This window comes from Balearica regulorum, chromosome 2 (assembly GCF_011004875.1).
Source record: "Balearica regulorum gibbericeps isolate bBalReg1 chromosome 2, bBalReg1.pri, whole genome shotgun sequence".
NCBI classification, from domain to species: domain Eukaryota; kingdom Metazoa; phylum Chordata; class Aves; order Gruiformes; family Gruidae; genus Balearica; species Balearica regulorum.
Genome location: NC_046185.1, coordinates 14,847,522 through 14,868,868, shown reverse-complemented (window position 1 = coordinate 14,868,868; position 21,347 = coordinate 14,847,522). Strand labels below are relative to the sequence as shown.

At 44.1% G+C, this 21,347-nt stretch overlaps 1 protein-coding gene across 1 annotated transcript in view; it reads right to left on the bottom strand.

The window, feature by feature from the left end:
• ENPP2 (ectonucleotide pyrophosphatase/phosphodiesterase 2) overlaps positions 1 to 20,096 on the bottom strand; it is a 74,590-nt gene extending 54,494 nt beyond the window's left edge. The window contains 3 exon segments of the mRNA XM_075743434.1: positions 2,666 to 2,768; positions 19,876 to 19,941; positions 19,944 to 20,096. Coding sequence (XP_075599549.1) covers positions 2,666 to 2,768; positions 19,876 to 19,941; positions 19,944 to 20,096 — 322 coding nt within the window.
• Positions 20,097 to 21,347: the final 1,251 nt, after the last annotated feature.

Here is a 21,347-nt window from a genome sequence, read left to right as displayed (position 1 = left end):
ACAGGAAGGAGACTACCCGATAAGAATTTGCCATTTTGGATCCTATGGATCCCATATGGAACCTATATGAATCAACCAAATACTTAAATAAAACGTCCAGAACACCAGTTTTGCTAAATAATACTCATATTATGAACTTGCATTTCATTTTGCAGAATGCCATTGCAATGAGTAAAATTTCAATGAAAAGTTGCATAAAGTAAAAAATACCTCCTAACTGTTCCAATACAAGAAAGATATGAGTCTGCTTTTAATGACGTGCTTAAAAATCCAGTGAGAAGGGATAGAAAAACTTCAAGTGTTTCTCCTTCCAATACTTAAGCTATCATCCAAGGAATGTGCTTCAAGACACTACTAAGGCCATTTTCCCTGAAAGTGCTTATAAATATGTCTAGAAATCTTATAAAGCAAATAACGTACAAAGGCAAAGTTATGAAAAAATGGGAGCCTTGGCTCTCTAATGTCTTTTAGAAAGTTTAAGTCAAAAAATCATTTAAATGAAATAATTGTTGAGTACAAATATTAAATATCCCAAATGTATAAAGGCATATATATCTGTACACTGTAAAAAGAGAACAAGAGGGGTTTGGGCATTATGGTACTTCTTTGACATGTATTTATAAGGGACTAGGAAAAAAACCCCATGTTGGTTTTGACTCATAGATATGTTCTACATTAGATGAAAACTTAAATTTGCTTACAATCATGGCATACCCCTGGAGAAATAACAAATTGGTCATATACACTAACGGTTGGTAGAGAGACAGTGTTTTGTCAATCCAAAGTAATTAACTCTAAACACCAAGAAACTTGGAAATAAATAAGCCAAAGCAGAGTGGAGTTGAAAAAGAATTTACAACAATCTTTTATTCCGGCTATTTCATTGCACTGGGCTTCTGAAGAGCTACAACTGGAAGTCATGCAACTACGAGAGCCTAAATAGGTTCTTTCATCACAGTGCTCTAATTTTATTAAGAAAAGCACCAGTCTAACTTCTACTTTCTCCTTTAGACAGATGTGACTATAATACTTTATTCGTTGCTATCACATCCTTTTTTTTTTTTTTTTTTTACTGCAATAAAAGTAACAAAGCTGCGTAAACACAGGAGGGACAAAACCCTCTGTTACTTTTGTGTCTCTCATTGTTGCACCCTGACTGGACTCCTTCAATGCCAGGTGCTCATCCAAACCCACCTGCAAGCAAATTCCCTATAGACTACTAAAAGCACCCCATCTCGGGCCCTTCTGCAAGAGATCCTCTATTTCTTCCTATTTTCCTGGAATGCTGTGCTAAACCTCCTGCTATTGGAAACAGCCCACCGGGACTGATCCCGGCCCTGGTGGTGTCAAGCAGTGCTGGCTGGCTCAGCAGAGTTGGCACCGAGGAGCTGCAACGGGTCCCCAATATCGGACCTTTGGGACTTGGGTAAAAATCAACTGAACAGCCCTGCGCCACAGCCTAGATGGTCACCAGCGGGGGCAAAGCAACTGACAGTCAGGTGTTGAAGACGTGAGATGCAGATCCTTCACGTCACTATTACACACACTATGCAACTGCTCTACAGTTAACGTATTAGAAGATAGAAATAAATTTGGTTTTCAAGCAAATTTTTTCAGTGTTCTATAAAGATGAAATGCAACAGCCGCTACCTGCCTCTGCTCAGTGCTCAGCAGCCCCGATTGTGGCTGGGATTAGACACCAATTCTTGCGAAAGACAGGCAACAGAGGGACACATGCACTACCAGCAATACAACAAGCTCAGGCCATGATAAACAATTTTATAAATAAAATTCACAAGCTACCATTACAGACAGGTATTGCAAATGAAACCCTTTCACTTCAGTTGTATTAAACAGCTCTAAGTCAATGACCACAAGTTTTCTTTCCCCTGCCAAAGGAAGGAACAGAGACACAAGTCAAGCCTACTTTTTTTTTTAAAGAAAAAAAAAAAAAGACTAGGTTTCCATTTTATATATTTTTCCACTTGGACTATGCCTGAGCTCACAAAAACCTATACTGCCCCAGAACACAAACAACAGTCCCTTCTGTGGCATGTTCTTGCTTTCCTCCAGGAAAAAAGTAGGAGGCGAAAGAAAAACAGAGGACTCGGTGACAGCAAATCTGCGCGAACACCTGCTCTCCTCCGGCCCTCTCCGCCGTCAGATGTCTGCCGTCTACTGTTCACAAACCAGCATGACCTCAGGAGCCACAAGAAATCCCAAAAGCTTTTCTCACCAGCGCCTCTTGAAAGCATTAATCAAGTTTCTAGAAACCGCTTCGATAGCTACCAAAATAAAACCAGTACACTTAAACCCACCGGGGTGTTTCTCTTAGCTCTGGAAGGAAACTGTGCAGAGCACAAAACATAGCAAATGCTACATAGGAGCTGATGAGAGCGGGCTCTATGAGACTGACAGTGCTCTGTCCTAAAATAAGCTAGATTTTCCATAGTCACATGCACACAGAGCAAAAGTTTAAGTAAATAGGAGACCTATAGGGGAGTCCCAAAGGTCAACTGACTTGGGCTCAGCGAGTTATTTATTCTTCTCTATATCCTAGAGGGAAAAGGAACAAGCAAACTACTGTTTCGGAGTAGGAGCGGTTTCTAACCACAGCATATAACATAAGGGTATTACGCTGTACAATTTATGTCCGTTACTTTACCTGAGACCGGGCCCTCATCCCATTCTTCAGATCTCCTAAATCGATTTGTTGTAAATCCCATGCAGACATTTACTCCAAAGGCAAAAGCAAATAAAGATATAACCTGCAAAAGTAAAACAGCAAAGTGAGCAAACTGCACAAAAAGCAGGACTTTGGAGCGAAGAGCATTACGATTAAAGGGGCAGAGATGGTCCTCTGTACATTCGAGCTCCCCAGCACTGCAGTTCCCATCACTGGAGCAGCAGCTGACAGCGTCACCGTTGGAGAGTAACACAAACCAGAAGGGGTTTATGAATAAAACATCTCTTCCCGAAGCTGAAACGCTCCTTTTTGTAGGAACTTATTCAGGAGAGACGGGCTGCTACTCCTCCTCTAAAAGCAAACACGCTCCTCTCCTCCCCTACCTGGTGTGAGTGGACGCAGCCCTTCTTAGCCATACTAGAGAATTCTTGAAAAGCCTGCGCGGCACCGTCGCCTTTTCTTTATAGTGAGCGCAGAGCTCTGTTTGCTCTGGGAGTTCGGGCTATTAGCCACAAGTAATCCCACCTGGTGAGGTTGACAGGCTCGTGTGATTTGTCCAGGGGGTGATTTCATCATGTTTCACTCACAAATCGCAGCTCCGAGTGCAAGAAGCTCCAGGCATCATCCCTCGCTGCGCCCTCCCCCCAAACACACACACGCACGCTTTTATGTGGTTTCCTCTGGCAAAGCAGGGCTTTCTGATGTTGCTGCGGCCAATAGCTGTTCCTGCTCGTTTTATTCTCCTCGCAAAAGTAACATGGTTAAAAGAGAAACCAAATGCGTCTCCATCTGGCTCAGAGAAGGAGGAGGGGGGGAGCTCACTCGGGGCCGTGAAATGAAAATGTCCCGATGCCACCCTCAAATGTCACCCAACGTTGCCGCGCGGAGGGCTCGGCGTACGGGGCGAGCACGCTGCCGCAGCTGCTGACCTGGCGACGGCCGGGTGGGTTTTGGATGCTCGGGCACCCGTCTCATTCTCCAGGGGTGCTCCTGAAGTTTCTAACTGGGTGGCGGAGCAGAGTCCCCCCAAAACTCGGGACACCGTTAGAGCAGGGGGTTATTTTTCAACGCTGTTCTCCTGCGCTGCTGTGGCAGTGCAAGGCTCGGATCGATGGAAACGCAAGCAGTTTTATCTGAATAGCTGGAAACTGCAGACTTCCAGAAAGGAAGGGAAGTGACACGTTCCCTCTGCCCCACATTTTCCCATTTTCATCAACAACAACAGAAAGCTCGGCTGTTTGGATAAGCACTTCTATTTACAAAGCAAATGATAATGCTGAGCAGAATTACAGTTCAAATCAGTGGCTTAAATATTATTTGCCAAGGCAAATTATTTACCAGTGTAGTTTGCCACTTTTTTTCTGATGAAAGCTTCTTTCATTAAAGTATTTACTAACAATTACATTTAAAGGGACAGAGTCGAGGTTTGTAAGCCCTGGGATGGACTGAGCTTCCCTTGGGACCTGTCCCATATTCTACACTGGCATTAAGACACAGTACACTTTTCTTTAAACTCTCCTGCAATATTAAACACGTACAATTTCGAGCTTTGTTGAGAGGTACCTTTTACCTGCTGCAGTATCTCTCCTTCCCCACCGCATAGCTATACAGGGCAGTGGCTAAAAAGCCCTCCTCTTTGCTGCCCGCATCTTATCAGCCTGCCAGCCTTTGCGAGGAGCTGATCCTTTTTTATGCAGTTTCTTACCCAAAAGTGGCTCCATTGTGCTGCTGCATCTTTGCACTGTAAGCCTCAGGGAAACATATTTAGCCTACATCTTAGCTACACCAGGACATCTTATTCCTCTCCCTTGCACAGACCAGGGCTGTGAAGTCAAGACCCATCTTCTAATGTTCACTTCATCACTAGCCGGGTTGAAAATTAAATAGGTTGCAATAGTCAATATTTTTCTAGCAAAAAAACCATGCCCAGAGATCTAGAGAAAAGTAATCACCAAAATTTTTACTAGCTGTTCCTATAAAATTCTTTGCCTTTAGCCTTTGGTGTATGCTGTGGTTAAATAACTTCACCCCCGAGCACTAGGTAAAAGTACAGCAGTGTATGACAGCAGCAGAAGGGAAACCCAAAGTGTCACAAATAAAATCACTCAACGGTGTTGCCTGTCTATCTATCTCAGCTAATGAAGTTCATGATTTCATGGGCAAACATGGGAATCGGCAGCCCCAGGCTCTGCTCCAGCCTGGGACCCTCAGGTCACTGGGTGACCCAGGCAAAACACAACTGAATTTTCAAATCTGGTGGCCAATTTTGAACACTCAAGCCAATACATCCAACCTCATTTTCAGAGATGCTGAGCCTTTGCTCTTCCTGCATATCTTCCTAACACGCGGGTGATCAGTTCTTTTGAAAGAAAGTTCCTACATAAGGTAAAAATGGCCACCCAGAAAACTAAAGCAAGAAACAAAACCAAAAAATACAGCATCATGTATGCCTTCTAGTGATTTGAAAATACATCTTTCATTTTTCCATTCATGTGACCTCTCTGGAGCTTGTACACTGCACAATTTCACATACATGGAGGAGCTTGTTTTATGTTTCCTGGTCCATGCTACAAGTTTAATTAACCTCCTTTGTAATATCCTTTAGAACTATAGATGATGATGAATCTGAAGCTGCTAATCTTTTTCATATGTGTTATGTAAGACACATTTTCCAGTAGCTCTGAACTGACCACATACTCAGATGCACAATCATCTTTTTGTCGCAAGGATTCTGCCTGAAGCCACCCCACAGATGCACAAGGAATTTATTAGCATAAACAAGGTCTAATGATTTTGTTCAGGCAAAATTTCACTGCTGGGATCACTGGCAATTAACTTTTTAGCAATTAATTGCCATTTTACTCATCAGAATAGGGAAGACTAAAGCTGAAATATTGTATTCCCAGCCCAAGAATGCAGTGGTTCAGTGCAAGTTTTAGGGCTTGAATGAAACACATTAAAAAGGAATTCTAACAAGATCAACCGAATATTGAATGCCTCTCCATTGATTATTGTGCATAAGAATTGGCCTTTGGCTTTTATGGCTTATGTGATCGTAGTGATTGTTATTTCACCCGGGATGCAAAACTTCCAACCAACCACTAGGTGCCACTTTAAATGAGAAGTTCACGTTGCAACATTTCCACAGGGACAAGCATTCTTGTTCTGTTACTCCTGAGAGTTAATATAAGAAAGGCAATATTTACAGTCTTATATAAACCTGATTTTTCTTCAGCAGTTTTTTTTTTAATGAGAAAAGAAAATGCAGAGTAATCAAGTACGCTGGCTGAGTCAGAGGTTGGGATGGAGTGGGCTCTAAAGAAATAAGCCTTTTAAGCTACTCATCTCCACTTTGACTGCTGGATGCAGCCACATGGGGTGACCGGGGGGACAGGGTCAAAGCCTCCAGTAAGCTTTACAGCAGCATGAAAGGCAGAAAGGTAGAAGGACTTCTCCAAAGTCTCCCAGAGCTCTCACACACACTCACCCCCCACCCCCTCCAACACAGCTTCCACATATAGTTTTGGGCAAGAAAAAGAGTTAGTCTGGTACATGAAATAGCAATTTCAAAGAACAAAACCTTTTGATAAACTATAGAAATTAAAGCAGTGTCCACATCGAATCTCCTCAGATACAAGCACTGTGAAACCAAGTAATCGTCCAGCAGCCAAAGCGAACATGGGAAGATGTGGGTACCTCACTGAAAGCACCCTGAGGCTTTTTAGCAAAACCAGAGAGGCACGACATAACAAGAAAAGCTGATTCCTGTGTGTAAAGGACTTTAAAACATATTTTTATAGGACTTTATAGATCAAACCCAAATATCTTTGGCACTCAGCCAGTGCAGTGACCGATAAACCAGATGGAGAAGAAAGGGAAGGCAAGCGTGTGATGGCAAGGACAGCAAAAAGGCAGCGAAAGAACAGCAAAGCCAGCCAGGGTCAGCATTTGGTGACAAAAAGAGAGGCAAGAAGAGTAAGAGTCAGTGCTGGAGGGCGATGGCCTGCGATGCACAGTCCCTCAGCAGAGATCAGCCCAGGATCCAGGCTACAGCCACATACAGGAGCCCAGCAATGTGATTGCACAGCCTGGGTATGCAAGAAAGAATACACAAGAGTTGCTGAAGGATGAGGGACCTATATCTGCTCAGTTTGTAAGACTACCACTGAAGACCCCAAAAACAGGCTCACTGAGAAGCCCTCTTTACCTGATGGAGGCAAAACCTGGTGTGGCACTTAAAAAATTATGATCATAAAGGGTAGGAGAGGACACAAACGTTCGCATGGATGCGTTAAGGGGGCAGGCAGGATATAGAGGAAAAGAAGCTATTAGCATAGACAAGGGTCAGACTGTCCCTTCCTTGGGCTTTAGGACATCTTGTGAGAGTTGCAACAGCTTCTGCAAGTGTCTTTTTTTCTTACATACATAAAAGCTGCATTTTGTCATGGAAACAATTTCCGTGGCAGAGGGCACAGGACCCACTGTTGAGGAGCTGCACCACCATGCCCACTGCTACCCCATGAGACTGGGAAGACCCACAAGCCAGGCTGTGCTGATGAAAATACACCCTCCTCAATGCAGTGCCTCAAAACACCACCAACAGCACCTTGAGGCTTGACGAACAGTCGCCAATTATCTGTCTGCTCATCACCACCCTGAGGGTAAAGGTATGCAAACCATAGCGCCTGGCTTACTGGAGGAGTGTGCTGAGGATGACATTCTTGGCCAGAAAGAGCCATAAAGGGGTTCCAGACCCTCAGGGATGATCACAGGCAAATTAAAGTCTTCAAAATTGCAATTTGCTGCAGCCCAACCCTTGAGACACCAAGTGCCTTAGGCACCTGTAGGCCCATCAACATTTCTGAGCAGCCTACATAACGCCTGCAGGGTTCACAGGGCTGGGAGGTGAGAACCCAGATCCAGCCCAAACCTCACTGAGGACGACCAGCAAAGCACGTTGCATCCCTCCTCCTCTCCCCTTCTTGCAAGTGCCCTCCCAGGACGGCTACCAAATCACATCCTGCACAAGACACAGGTGTGTTGGGCGCTCATTTGTCCGAAACTGAGCCTACATGCTCTGCCTACCCAGAGAGAGGAGAGGAACTGATGGCCAAGAGAGGACCTGAGTCCGAGTCTCTGCTTTACTCATGTAAAACACTTGTATACTCACTGGGATGAAGACTGAAACCCAGGTAGGGAGCCTGGTGAAAAAAAGGGCATAATGCAGTACAGGAATAAATTCTTCCACACTGCACATCAGATACTGCAGCTTTGGTGGCTGAACGATGGCTCTGGATTTGGTGAGAACACTGCAGCTCCTGAAGTTGCTCTGATGCCTGTGGAGGGGCCTGAGCTCAAGCACATCCTGCACATGCAAACACCGTTTGTGCCTACACACAAGCAAACTAAGGTTTCTAAGCGGGGTCACATCATTTATCAGAGCAGCTAGGTTAGCTGAAAAAGAAGACAAGTTTTCAGTGATCTGAAGAAAACTTTGTGTGCCTGACTGCCTATCTCCTCCCAGCAGTACTACAGCTAATAGACCATCCACTCCAGTACAGGGTATCACACCTTGCCCTGTGTGTGACCACACATATGACATTAACAGCATTAACACTAGCCCAACATGTATACCTTCACCATCTTCAAAGAAAGTAACATTTTCCCAATTCAGTTTCTGGACAATATTATTATTGTGAAGCAGCGTAAGTACTTCACTAAAATGCACTGAGTTGATAACTATATTTCTTAAGACAATCATATATAAAAAGTCTCGCGTGCTGCAGGATGAAACCTGTTCCGTGATGAAAAAGATCACTTCTTCATGGCGGGGATGAATGAGTGAAACACGGAACCAAAGAGCCCAGATGTGTTTATAATGCAGCCCATGTGAGGCTAAGTATGTCTTCAGGTCCTCATCCTTACTTTCCACTGTTTGAGACGGTGACGGGTATCACAGGTGCCCGTCAACAGCTTTACATCCATGTTTTAAAAAGAGCTGTAGACTTCAGCGGCATGAAAATCACCCACCTACCCCCTGACAGTAGTCTGGAGGTCTCAAGGGCCTCGCATGGTACCTTGCACGTGCCACACACACTCACTGTACATTAATTTGAATTTTACAAGTGATACAACCTATTCTGTTGTCCTTTAGAAACAGCAAGTTAAAGCTAAAAGAGACAACCCCCCCAACAAACAGAGCAAAGATGCAATAAAGCAGATTTTCTATACTTCAAATCATGTTCCCAGTTTCATTGTGTAACTAACTCGTACATACATCCTTTACCCTGTTCGAACCTTTCTCAGTAGAATATTAGCTTTGAATTTCCTAGATATGTAAAACTTCTTATGGGGACTTCTACAATAATATCTCTCCTACTTAATCACATTTACCCTCAGCCCAAACTCTATTTTGGCACACTTTCAAGCTCAAGGCTTGGCTATGATTAAAAAATTTCCAAGTGCTAATCTCTTCCCTACAAGTAAAATGTGGATATAATTAATGCTGTTTTGTTTACTTTGAGCTTGTTTTCCCTTCCAAACAAGAGTTTCTGTTTGTTTGTTTTAAATCTCTTTTTCTTAAATGTTTTTGGCACTTGGATCAAAAAAAGAAGTATTTTAATTAATATTTTTCTTCTACTTAATCTAAAAAAGCCACTGGTATTTTCTAAATAGCAAAATCCTATTTGATTTCAGTTTAAAGAGATATGTTCTCTTTAAGCAATAGTGTTCTCAACTTGTTTGCAGTTGAGGTTTTGGACATCGGTGCTCTGCAGCAGTGATACTTCTGGGGAAAAAGCAAAGTATCAGGCTGGAAACCAAGGATTTCCTCATGGCAAAGAGGGACATGCCCTCACATGGGCACATTTTCCTCCTGTTTCTATGCTCAAGGAGGCATCTCAAGACTGAAGACCTGGCTGCTCTTATGGTGATCTATAGGTGTGCGTACCTATGAAGGCTCTTCTGGCACAGGAAATGAATGGATGCACATATGACAGGCTGTGACAGTGTTGCAGTTAATTAAAAAAAAAAAAAAAGGGCTGTGGGCCTTCTGGGGCTTGAACCTACGTCACATGAACACAAGTCCAATTCAAGTGCGGAGCTATTTTATTTGCATAGGGACTGCAAGACAGCACCACTAAATGCAATCAGTCCAGCATAAAGAGAAGGAAATCCTCTATTTAAAAAAATCCTGAATAAATCAAGACATCTTTTGCAGGTGTCCTCTGAAAAAGAAAAATAGTTATTAAAAGCTGGCTAAACTGCCTGGTCTGATTCACCGAGTGGCCCCCCAAACACTTATGTCGGGGAGGACACAATAAGAACTGCACAGGCTTTTGCTCAAAGAAAAATGCATAAAATGAGGACATAGCTAACACTGTCACAGACTTAGTCCTTTCTGCAACCTCTTTTTGGGGGTACTGATTTATCTTATAGTTGAAGACACATCTTCATAACTTACACAAGCTTTAGCTATCCCCCAGCTTTTGAGCACGGTGAGGCATTTGATTAACTTGGAAATAACTGAATTTTCTGCCCTCTTTCTTCCGAACAGAAATCAAACCAGCAGGTAGAGTCCAGATACCAAGCGTTTACCAGCAGCGCTGGCAGACTGGCTAGTCTTTGCCATCACTTCCATCCCTCTCGCCCCAAACTACCATTCCTAGGACCACGCTTGCGAGTCAGAACAGGTTAAAAAATTCCCTTCCTTGGACAGGTTTTGCAGTTGGATGAGTTCCTTGCTCTGGTCCTCAGCCCTGGAAGCGGCGTGTCAGTGAGATGGAGCGAGCTGCAAACTGCTACTGCTTCTGAACGCCAAGGCAGGTACTGTAAATAAGGAGCATCCCATGGCCGGGGAGCGGAGGGCAGAGCACAGACAAGCTCTTCTCTTCCCCCCAACTCGCTGCTGCTCCCCGGGGAGCAGCGGCACAGCAGCATGCGCTCGGCTCTCCGCAGTTCTTAACATGCGTCTGCTGCCGCCTGTTTTAATGGCAAAGCACAATAGCATAAAACAATTGCGTATTACTTTTTAGGTCATTTCGGACAGATGGGCTACTTTCCAAGCATCACAAATTTTCCTAAGCTGAACCATGTCACCACCACTTTAGTCGAACGCCAGCTTTTTTTTTTTTTTTCTGATTACAGCCGAGTGCAAAGATGACAAATGTAAGTACAAAGGGAAAAACATCCTGTTGGAACAGTACTCCCTGTTTTCTCCAGGTGAGAAAAGTATAAGTGACATTACAACAACAAAACAATGTGGAATTTTTTTTTTAAACCTACATCATAAGGTGTAACTGAACGAATTTCAAGCTCAGCAGGAATGTAATATTTAAAAAAATGAAGGAAAGTGCTGGAAATCAAAAATATGCAACTGTGCTAGCAAAGGTTTGCATAAGGATTATCAGGGGTTTTTTTGATATAAATACTTTTCTCACCTTTTCAGCATAAAACTTTGGAAAGGAATAAAGAATCATTTTTTTAATGGAGTACACAAGTAGACTGTAGGAAAACTCTGGCCACTTAAATATTAATAGATTTCTTCAATATTTTAAAGCAAATAATCTTATTGAGTTAAGTTTTGTTTAAGTCTTTTTTTTTTTCATCTAGCAATATAAGATTTTCAGAAATAATCGGTTCCTCAGTTTAATGATTGCTGACGGCTGTGAAACAAAAGCAGCTCTGCTTTGCTCAGCCCTCACAGAAGGCTCCCCACCCCAGTAAATCTCTTTTTCACAGCAGACAAGCCTAAAGTCAGCTTGAAATTATAGTTGTTGAAGTTTCCCAGGGCAGAGACAGATGTTCCTGGGCATCCACAGAGAGTCCGCAAAACATCTGGAACTATTTAATTTAGCATTCTTCCACTGTCCATTGCTATCCCTTCTCCAAGATGCTGCAACCAAGCACCTTTGAAGGCAGAATCCAACCCACGTGAAAAGGATTTGAGTAAACTACCACTCTGATGAAGAGAGTGGAGACACCTCCTTTTCCAGCAATAGTTTTGCCAGCTGAAGGAAAGGCCTCCAGTGCCTGCTATCCCTGCTCAGGTGTGCAAACTCAACATTTCATGCCTTCAGCTGAGGAATTGCTCAGCCTGGCTGCTTCTCCCCCTCCTCTGCACCCCACTGACCATGGGAGTTTCACTGCTTGCGTGATCTTCCTCCAGCCTGGTGCTGAGGAACACTAGAATTAAATCACCTTTAAAAAAACCCAAAACAACAGGCTTTGGGTAGAGAAGGCAGAATGGATGATGGAAACAGGCAAGGAGCAGCAATATCTTCAGGTGACAGCTGAAGGCAGCAGAGGAGGAGTACTCCCACCCCTGGGGCGAACTGGGTTCACTTTGCACTGAGAGCAGGAGCACGTACAAGCATCTTCTCTGGTAGCTTAAGCCGTGACAGCTGTTTTGAAAATGAGTATTCGACCATAACCTCATGTTCATAACCCTGCTAGTAGGCAGCCTAAGCCTGCTGAAATGTCTGCTTGATGCTGCAGATAATTCAGGATGGTTTTGGAAGATACCAGATTTAAAAAAACAACATCAGGAAAGCTTCTGCTTTCGTTGCTTTCTTCTCTGACCCATTATAAACAAAACGAATAAGTTCTCCCCAAAGCCCCATTGTATAATTGCCATCCCCTCCCGTGTGAACCACATGAAGTTCAACAAGGCCAAGTGCAAGATCCTGCACATGGGTCAGGGAAATCCCAAGCACAACTACAAGCTGGGCAGAGAATGGACTGAGAGCAGCCCTGAGGAGAAGGACTTGGGGGTGTTGGTGGACGAAAAGCTCAACATGAGCCGGCAGTGTGCACTTGCAGCCCAGAAAGCCAACCGTGTCCTGGGCTGCATCAGAAGAGGCGTGACCAGCAGGTCAAGGGAGGTGATCCTGCCCCTCTACTCTGCTTTTGTGAGACCCCACCTGGAGTACTGCATCCAGCTCTAGGGTCCCCAGCGTAAGAAGGACACAGATCTGTTAGAGGGAGTCCAGAGGAAGGCCATGAAGATGGTCAAAGGGCTGGAGCACCTCACCTATGAGGACAGGCTGAGAGAGTTGGGGTTGTTCAGCCTGGAGAAGAGAAGGCTCCGGAGAGATCTTATAGCAGCCTTCCAGTACCTGAAGGGGCCTACAAGAAATCTGGAGAGGGACTGTTTACAAGGGCATGCAGAGATAGGACAGGGGGTAATGGCTTTAAACTGAAGGAAGGTAGATTTACACTAGATGTTAGGAAGAAGTTCTTCCCTGTGAGGGTGGTGAGGTACTGGAACAGGTTGCCCAGAGAAGTTGTGGTTGCCCCTTCCCTGGAAGTGTTCAAGGCCAGGTTGGATGGGGCTTTGGGCAACCTGGTCTAGTGGAGGGTGTCCCTGCCCATGGCAGCGGGGTTGGAACTAGATGATCTTTACGGTCCCTTCCAACCCAAACCATTCTCTGATTCTCTGATTCTATGATAAGGGCAGGTGGAAGTGCAGTCAGGCTGCAGGACAGAGGGCACAGGGCAGAGGCATGGGAGACTTTTGGAGAGGTGTCAGCTTCAGCAAATAAACCAGGACTGACGCTGCCAGTAGCAACTGCCAGGACAGCACAGTAGATGAAGAGTACCCAATATCCCATGACTGTCACAGCCATCTCCTACCACCCATGGAGAAATGCTGTGCAGCACAATGGAAGGACAGAAAAAGACATCTTAGTGTTGGGGGTGAAAAAAGAGACAAAATATATTAGGAGAACAGAGCTTTCGAGATTCCAAAAGGGAATATTTCCTTCTTGTTCTCTCTATTGTGGGGCTTGGGTGGAGGAAACCATTCTAGTGATCTCTAGTCTATTGTTAATGCTCTCTCTCAGTTGTACCTCACAAGTCCTACATATATTAAGGGACATTAAAAAATTAGACCTATTTAGATGCATTGAATTTATGTGGTCAAGCACAAATGACCTTAGTAATGAATCCTTTTGGACTTGGCAGCCAGCTGAGATTGAGACCCTTCAGGTTGTTTCCTTTAAGAGAGGACTTAGACTGTGGCATCAAGGGAAGCTTTGGTACAATCCTGTCGTTTACAAAGAATGCACAAAAAATGCTGTTTCCCTGAGCTCAGAAAGGAATCCTATTGTTTTGGATATCCAAGAGGCACTTAGAGGATTCTTACATTTATCCTGAATGAAGGGCCATCAGCTCCGAGGGAATTTCACCCAATTTTATAGCAGTGACCTCTTCCCTCTGTTTCACCCTAAAGGGGTGACCATCTTCACTACCTCAGCGTGGAAAGAAAGGAAAACAAGCATTTACAGGTGATAACAACTTAATAATTTACAGAGAGTAGTTTCATCAGGACATTTTCTCCTCACCCCCTTGTAGTGCCATATTTTCATCCACGGGATGTTTTTGATGGTCCCAGCTAAAATTCCTTTTCGGGAGGAAAGAGACACTTTGAGGAATGGCCAAAATGACTGAAGAAGCCATAACTCGCCTGGCCTAAGCCACACACTCAGGCTGCACAGAGCAGCCATTGTCCCCATCTTCCAGATCCCACCATGGTCACCTGCTGCAGGTACTAGTCCCCAGCCACAATCTTACACTCTTCTTTCTCCAGAGATGGCTGAAACAAGCCATATTTTCTCTTTATACAACCTATGAAAGCTTTGAAATGAAAGTATTGCACCCAACATTCTTCACTGATGCTGATATAGATGAGGGCCAGGCTGCCTTCAGCCTTTTCCCACCATCCCACTTACGTCCAAGGCCGTGCTGACATACTGAACTGTGGACTGGAGCAACTGGAGGGGTTGCAATTTGTTGCAGTTCTTGCAGCTGCAGTCAGAGTTTCTCTGCCCCAGCTTTGGTAGCCTTGACGCTGAATTTGGTGCAGGGCTGATGCCCCAATCCCTCTGCTGCTGCCACAACACTGGTTCCTCACCACCACCCTGTCCCAGCTCCAGTAACCCCCACCAGCCCTTGGCCCATTTTCTTTTTTTCCTACCATGGCCAGAAAACTTTTTCAAGCTGTCACATTCGTCAAGAGCACCAGGCACATACAGCTAATACAACTGAAAAGGTTTTTCTGCAAGGGGGAATATACAGCACTAGGTGAGCAAATATTCTGTAAATAACTTCTACAGCTATCTGTATCTGTACATATTCTGTAGTAACTTCTATCTTTAAATTAATTTTATTCTCCTTGCCCTTTTTATAGCTATTTATCAAAAGTGCTGGTGCTTCTTTCCTGCTGCATCAAAATCTCGTCCTGCCTCAAAGACTTGCACTTAAATAGAGCAGTTTGGAGCAATTCTGCAGAGCTGAGCCGCTAGTGTCAAGTCATTGAAAAGAGGGGGTGTGGGATGGGGTGTCCCTAGGCTGTATTCCGCCCCTCTGCTTTGTTATGCTGTTTGCAAAGTGCTGAGGGAAGTGTTCAACTCCTGTCCCAGCTTTGCACAGGGCTTGCCGTAAAACCTGGAGAGATTCCCTGTGGAGTCAGTTCAGGAGATGTCCTGCCTGCACTGACTCTGATACCTTTTACTACAGCACGGACAGAGAAGTAAAACCATCCTTTCTTCAGGTCCACACGTTTCCCCCTTGCAAATTATCCATGTCTGGCAAAAGAATGATGGTGGGTTGGTTTGTGTGTAAACACACAAGTGTATGGACCTCTGTGGGAACATCTCCTCATGGGTTAGTCCTGGCTAAGCACACGGGTGGCCCGGCAGCCTAGGAAGCACACCTGCCTTATCCCTACAGCTCCCTGCATCTTGACACATGCCAATACGAAGCCAGAAGCTTGAAATTTGGCATTAGATCAAAAAGCTTGTATGAACAAAGTGGTATTACCTGGGACAGTTCATATATCCCAAGTTCTTTGAGCACCACAGGGATGAGAGGAAGGACCTCATTGGAACACGCTATTTAACATCAAAGCAGTAAGAAATAAAGAGCTGTGAAGAGAATAAAATGGGAAATTGCAGTAACGGGGATGGGAGGTAGCTGCTGTGGGAGGGAGAGTTTCAGGAGAAGAATGGCAGGAACAACTCTGGCCATGTTCCTCAAATGATGTGCAGGTTTCTACACCAGATAACATGGGAGGAAAAAATAAGGTTATGTTCAAGGATGAGTTCCCAAAAATTCCTCAAAGAAAAAAAAAAAGCAGCTGAAGAGACGAGTGATAGCAAAGACAAAGATGTCTTCCTGTCCTGGTTTTGGCAGGCACAGAGTTAATTTTCTTCCTAACAGTTGGTATAGCGCTGTGTTTGGGATTTAGAATGAGAATAATGTGCATAACACACTGATGTTTTGGTTGTTGCCAAGCAGTCAAGGACTTTTCAGCTTCTCATACTGGCCTGCCAAGGAGAAGGTGGGGGGTACACAAGAAGTTGGGAGGGCACATGGCCAGGACAGCTGACCCAAACTAACCAAAGGGACATTCCATACCATATGATGTCATGCTCAGTAGATAACAAGGGGTGGGCTGAGAGGTGAGTCAGCTTCTCGCAGAGCATCGACTTCAGGTTGTTAGAAATTGTGCTGTGCATCACTTTTTTGTATATTCTGTTATTATTATTTTCCTTTTTTGTCCTATTAAGTTGTCTTTATCTCAACCCATGAGATTTTTTCCTTTTCCATTTTCAATTCCCTCCCCCAGCCCACCGGGCAGGGGGAAGCAAGCAAATGGCCGTGTGGTTGTTTCAGCTGCCTGCTGGGTTAAACCATGATACTTCCAAAACTAGGTTTTCAGGTTAAAATCTTAAAATAGCCCCCCCAAAATACAAAGAAACAGAAGATCAGAGGGTGAGAGTCCAGAAACATGTAAAACTGTGCATTGTTTTTGTAGATAGAAGGTTAAGATTAAGGCTCCTATTTAAGGCTGTGGTGAGGCACTGGTGTGAGGAGGAGAGGCCGGGGCTTGCCCCAGGCTGCACACAGCCGCTTCTAGCCCAGCAGCCAAGATGGTGGTGCCTCTGGTAAAACATAGTGAAGAATGGGTTAAAAACACTGTGCTGGTAGTGAAGAGTGAGGGAAAAAGTGTGAGAAACAGCCCTGCAGACACCATGGACTTGAAGAAGGAGAGGAGGAGGTGCTCCAGGAGCCAGAGCAGAGGTTCTCTGTCAGCCTGTGGAAATACCTGAGTGAAGTGCATATATCCTGAAGGACTACAGCCTGTGGAAAGGGCCCACAGCGGGGCAGGAAACATGTGAGGAGGAAGGAGCAGCAGAGAGGAGCTGTGATGGACTGATCATAACCCCCCCATCCACCTGGGGTGGTGGAGAGGAGGTGGAGGAATTGGGAATAAAAGACTGAAGTTGAGCCTGGGAAAAAAGGGAAGGAAAGGTGCTGTTTTAGTTTTTGTCTTTGCTTCTCACTATCTAAATCTACGTTACTTGGCAACAAATTTAGTTAATTTTCCCCAAGTCGAGTCTGTTTTGCCCATGATGCTAATTGGTAAGTGAGCTCCCTGTCTTTATCTCAATCCATGAGCTTTTCCATCTTATTTTCTCTTCCTGTCCTAGTGAAGAGGAGGGGTGAGAGAGTGACTGGGTGGGCATCTATCAACCAGCCAAGGCCAACCCACCACAGCTTCCTATTAAAAATCTCTAGATGTTATTATGAAATTAGATAAACAAAGGAGAAAGCTTGGAGATGAAACTTTTGAGGTTCTTCACAATAAAAAAATGAGAAATGAAAAGAAATGAAAAGAGGACAGGAATTGTATTAGAAGAGGAGGCATCTGAGGACACAATTTATCTCCCAGTCACAGATGTAAGGAAGGTCCATCTGCAGTAGGAGAAAAGCTCTGCTGGCTTAGGGTGAGAAGATAGGAGCTGAGCATACCTGCTATTATTTTGTATTCTTAATCTCTTTTCATCCAATTTTTCATGTACAGCAATAGCAACTGGAAATTCTAAGCAATTCTTCACTTCAGTACTTTGAAATATGAAGCCTGCTAGGACAAGAGACCATTTACCATGAATCTTTCTCATGGAATTTAAATAGTACACAACAGCAAAATAGTTCTCCAATGCTGATAGAGCCCATACGTATTTATTTCTAGATTTACATTTTTTTGTGTATCAAAGTGACAGTGACCCTATTCTCCTTTACTCTAAATGCGTGGAGCACACAGTTTCATGGGTTTTGAGACAAAGAAAGCCTGTGAGATCATTTGATCTAACACCCTGCAAACAGAGTCGTCATTTCACCCGGTGATGAGCCCAAAGGAGGGTGAATCCCAGCTGGGCTGGCATGGGCGGCACGAGGAGAGCGGCGCTGGAAGGTTCAAAAGCCCCTGTCCAGCAAGGTGCAGCAGAGGTCAAGGATGCCACCAGCTTTGCAAGCACATGAAAACCAGTTTGTGTTACTGGTGTGTCAGCAATGACTGGTTCTGCTCCGTTTCCATAAGTGACCCATTAATTTGGTGAAGCGCCATAAATGAGTCCTTACAATAGTGCGTGGGAATTCAGACAAGGTGGTTCTAGCCCCAGCGCTGCCAGGAGCAGCCTCATGCCACCACCTTTCATTCATGTCTTAGAAATATTCATTACCTCCACTTCCAGTTCAACTAATATCAAAGGATTACATTTGGCGTCCTTGGGTAAAGGCTGCTGTGCAAGCACTGTTATTAACAGCTACAGCTTTCAGGAATGATGCTAACATACCTTTAGCTGTCTGGCATTCAAACTCAGCTGGCATCCTTTATGAATAATTGGAAACCTCCCCACTTCAGTGACTTTAAACTCATAGTTTAACCATCATATTGCATCCTCTGAAATAAGGCAAGATTTTGTAGAATAAATACACAAGTGGAGCATTAACATGCTATACAGGCCAGCCTGCTAGGAGGAAACATTTCTACAGCCTTGGACTTCATGAGAAGCTCTTTCTTAGTCTAAAAAAAGTCCATAGCCATCCCTGAACAGTTCACCAGGTCACCTGTGGGCAGCCAGTGTTAGAGGTAGAGTCAACGTCTTCTTTCTTTTAGGTTCAGGCAGCCCCCCTCTATCTCTCTGTACCCACCAGGCACAGCCAGTGCTCTTTGCCGGCCCCCAGCCCACCTCTCCACCACCCCACCGCACGTCCAGCGAGGAGGGCTGGAGCACTCATGTAAGCTGCAAACAGAGCCTCAACACCACTTGGGTAATACAGTCTTTCAAACCTGCTTCGCAACAGAAATACTCTATTGCCCATTTTTTGGAATCTGACAAGCCAGCGCCCCGCTTTGAGTTGCAGAGCTCAGCGTTTCCATCACAGATGTGACAATAAGGAGCAGCCTGCACAGCTCTGACGCATGCTGACAGGAAGCTTGCATAGATCAGTAGTAATTAGAAGCAAATCACAATTAAATTCTAAGCAAATCAGAGGCAAAAGAGACCCAAAAGAGGGACTCAATTATTAATACTTCAAAATCAGAGTAATCAAAACCACTATGAGTCCAACCATATTGAGCGGAACTACAAGGCATGCACTATTTTATTAACACCTTATCAGCATGCCTTTCTAATCAGCACTTTACATTTGTGGCATAGGGAGTTATGAAAAAAAATCACAGTTCCTTGAGGTGTTACTGCCCTGATTAAAGAAATTCATATATTTCCTCTGGATAAAAAGGCTTAGGTAGAGGTGCCCATAATAGCAGCCTTATTCAGACAGATTGCCTTTAAGCCCAGCATTTTACCAGTGAAGCTCCAGACACTGGAAATTTTAATATAAATCAAAAGCCAAGTGATGTGGGAGTTTTAAATTCATAATTATGTACTTTCATAATATTAATATTGTAGGAGGTAAATACAAACAAAACACAAGATACTTTGCTCATGTCTGTTGTGCTGGATGCCAATTTTAATATTGCTATAAGGTAACATTATATATGAAAGGCAGTTTATATTAAAAAGGTTAAGAGAGAAGATGTCTTCAGAAGGCAAAACAAGCTGTAAGAGATCTACTACTTTTTTAAAAATACATTTTCTTCTCTATGCATTAAATAATGCTTTCTACTTTACTTATGCATCAGAGCACTTCCAACATCACCGCTGAATGCACATTGAAAGGACTTCCAACTTGTCAAATCCCAATCCAAGTTGCACTTGGCAAAAACACATTCATACTACTTCATGGCCTGACTTTGCTTGTAATTATATTTATTTAAGACTTCTTTAACAAGCCAGAAAAACACACGGGGTGGAAGGGGAGGGAAGATGCTCCTACCGTACCAGCGGGTCTTTTTTCTCCATGACTGAAGCTTGACGTGGAAACTTCACTTCGCCCTGGCCCCGCAGCAGCTCCCGGCAGATCTGCTTGTCCCGGGAGGTCGTGGGCTGCCTTGGCCCCGGGCTGGCTCCCGGGGGGCTGCCTGGCTGCCCTGGGCCTGGGATCCCAGTGCCCCACGGCTGAAGTCAGGGTGCCAGCTGCCCCGGCGGGACAATGGCTCCATTGGGAGATAGCTGGGGGACAAAGGCGCTGCTTTCAGGAATGATTTTATATGCACGCATGTGACCTTTGCCTGAAATGACTCTATGGAAAGCATCCCTGTCCTGAAGATCTGCTTTCAAATGCAGCGGTCTGAGGCGCTTGCTTAATCTGTCAGGTTTTTTTTTTCTTTTTTTTCGGCCACAGATGCCTCAGGAGAGGTCATGTGCAGATAACGAGGTGGTGCTGAGCTCTTTCTGATCATTTAATAGAGCTATTCAGTAACAGATAGGATTATTTTATTTATTTTCAAAGTTCTTCACCAGAATCTACTAACTGGAGTGCTTTTATCTGCTTCTAGGAATGTAACTATGAAACCAGAGCTAACTTTCAATCCCGTGTCCTGAGCCAGCCTACAAGCTGCTTCCAAGCTCAGGCCACCTTTGCTAGAGTGCATATAGGTTTAAATTTATGTATCCCTATAAAACCAGCAGATTCATTGAATTTTTAATGGATTTGCAGGACTATTTATTTATTTATTCTAAATTCTTTTATTGTAACGATGATTTTTAAGTATTTTAAAGGTTTCCTACTTGACTGGCTATAAAATCGGAGCTGTCAATACATAGCGTACATGAAATCCAAATATCGCTATAGCTAGGCTGGAGGTGGGGGGGTGAAGATGGAGTTTATCACCCGTACATTCCTGTAGCGAATGCTGCAGCTGTGGCAGGTGAAAGGAAGGTCTCTCGGAGTGATTCTTTGTTAGGTTATAGGGGAGGTTAACAGCAGGGTGCCTCTTTAAGGTGAGCCAACATTTTCCTTTGGAAGATCTTGATTTTTGCTGTTTATTGCTCTGACAAACTAACATTTGCACTGACCATGAAGGCAAAATATGTCAAACATTTTTGAGGTTAAAACAAAGGATGTATATTTTGCTATACTGATGTTAAACAAAATTCTCTGTCCTTTCTTTAAACAGATCTCAGGCTTACATAGCCTAGAGCAACAGATTGGATTTTGGGGGCCGGGGGAAGAATAGCCTTTGTTAAGTGAATACGTTCATCCATCCCTACCAAATTCCAGCCAGATTTGGTCAAGTTATAAATCTCTCAGAGATCTTTGTGTATGCTCAGCACTGTGTGCTACTTGCTCATGCTTGACTCTGAGCTCTCTGAAAATCATCTTCTCTGAATGTATTTGAGCCCCTTACAGACCCTGGGTCGCACTGTTTATTTCAAGGGAAAGGAGTTTTAAATGGTGCTCACAGTCACAA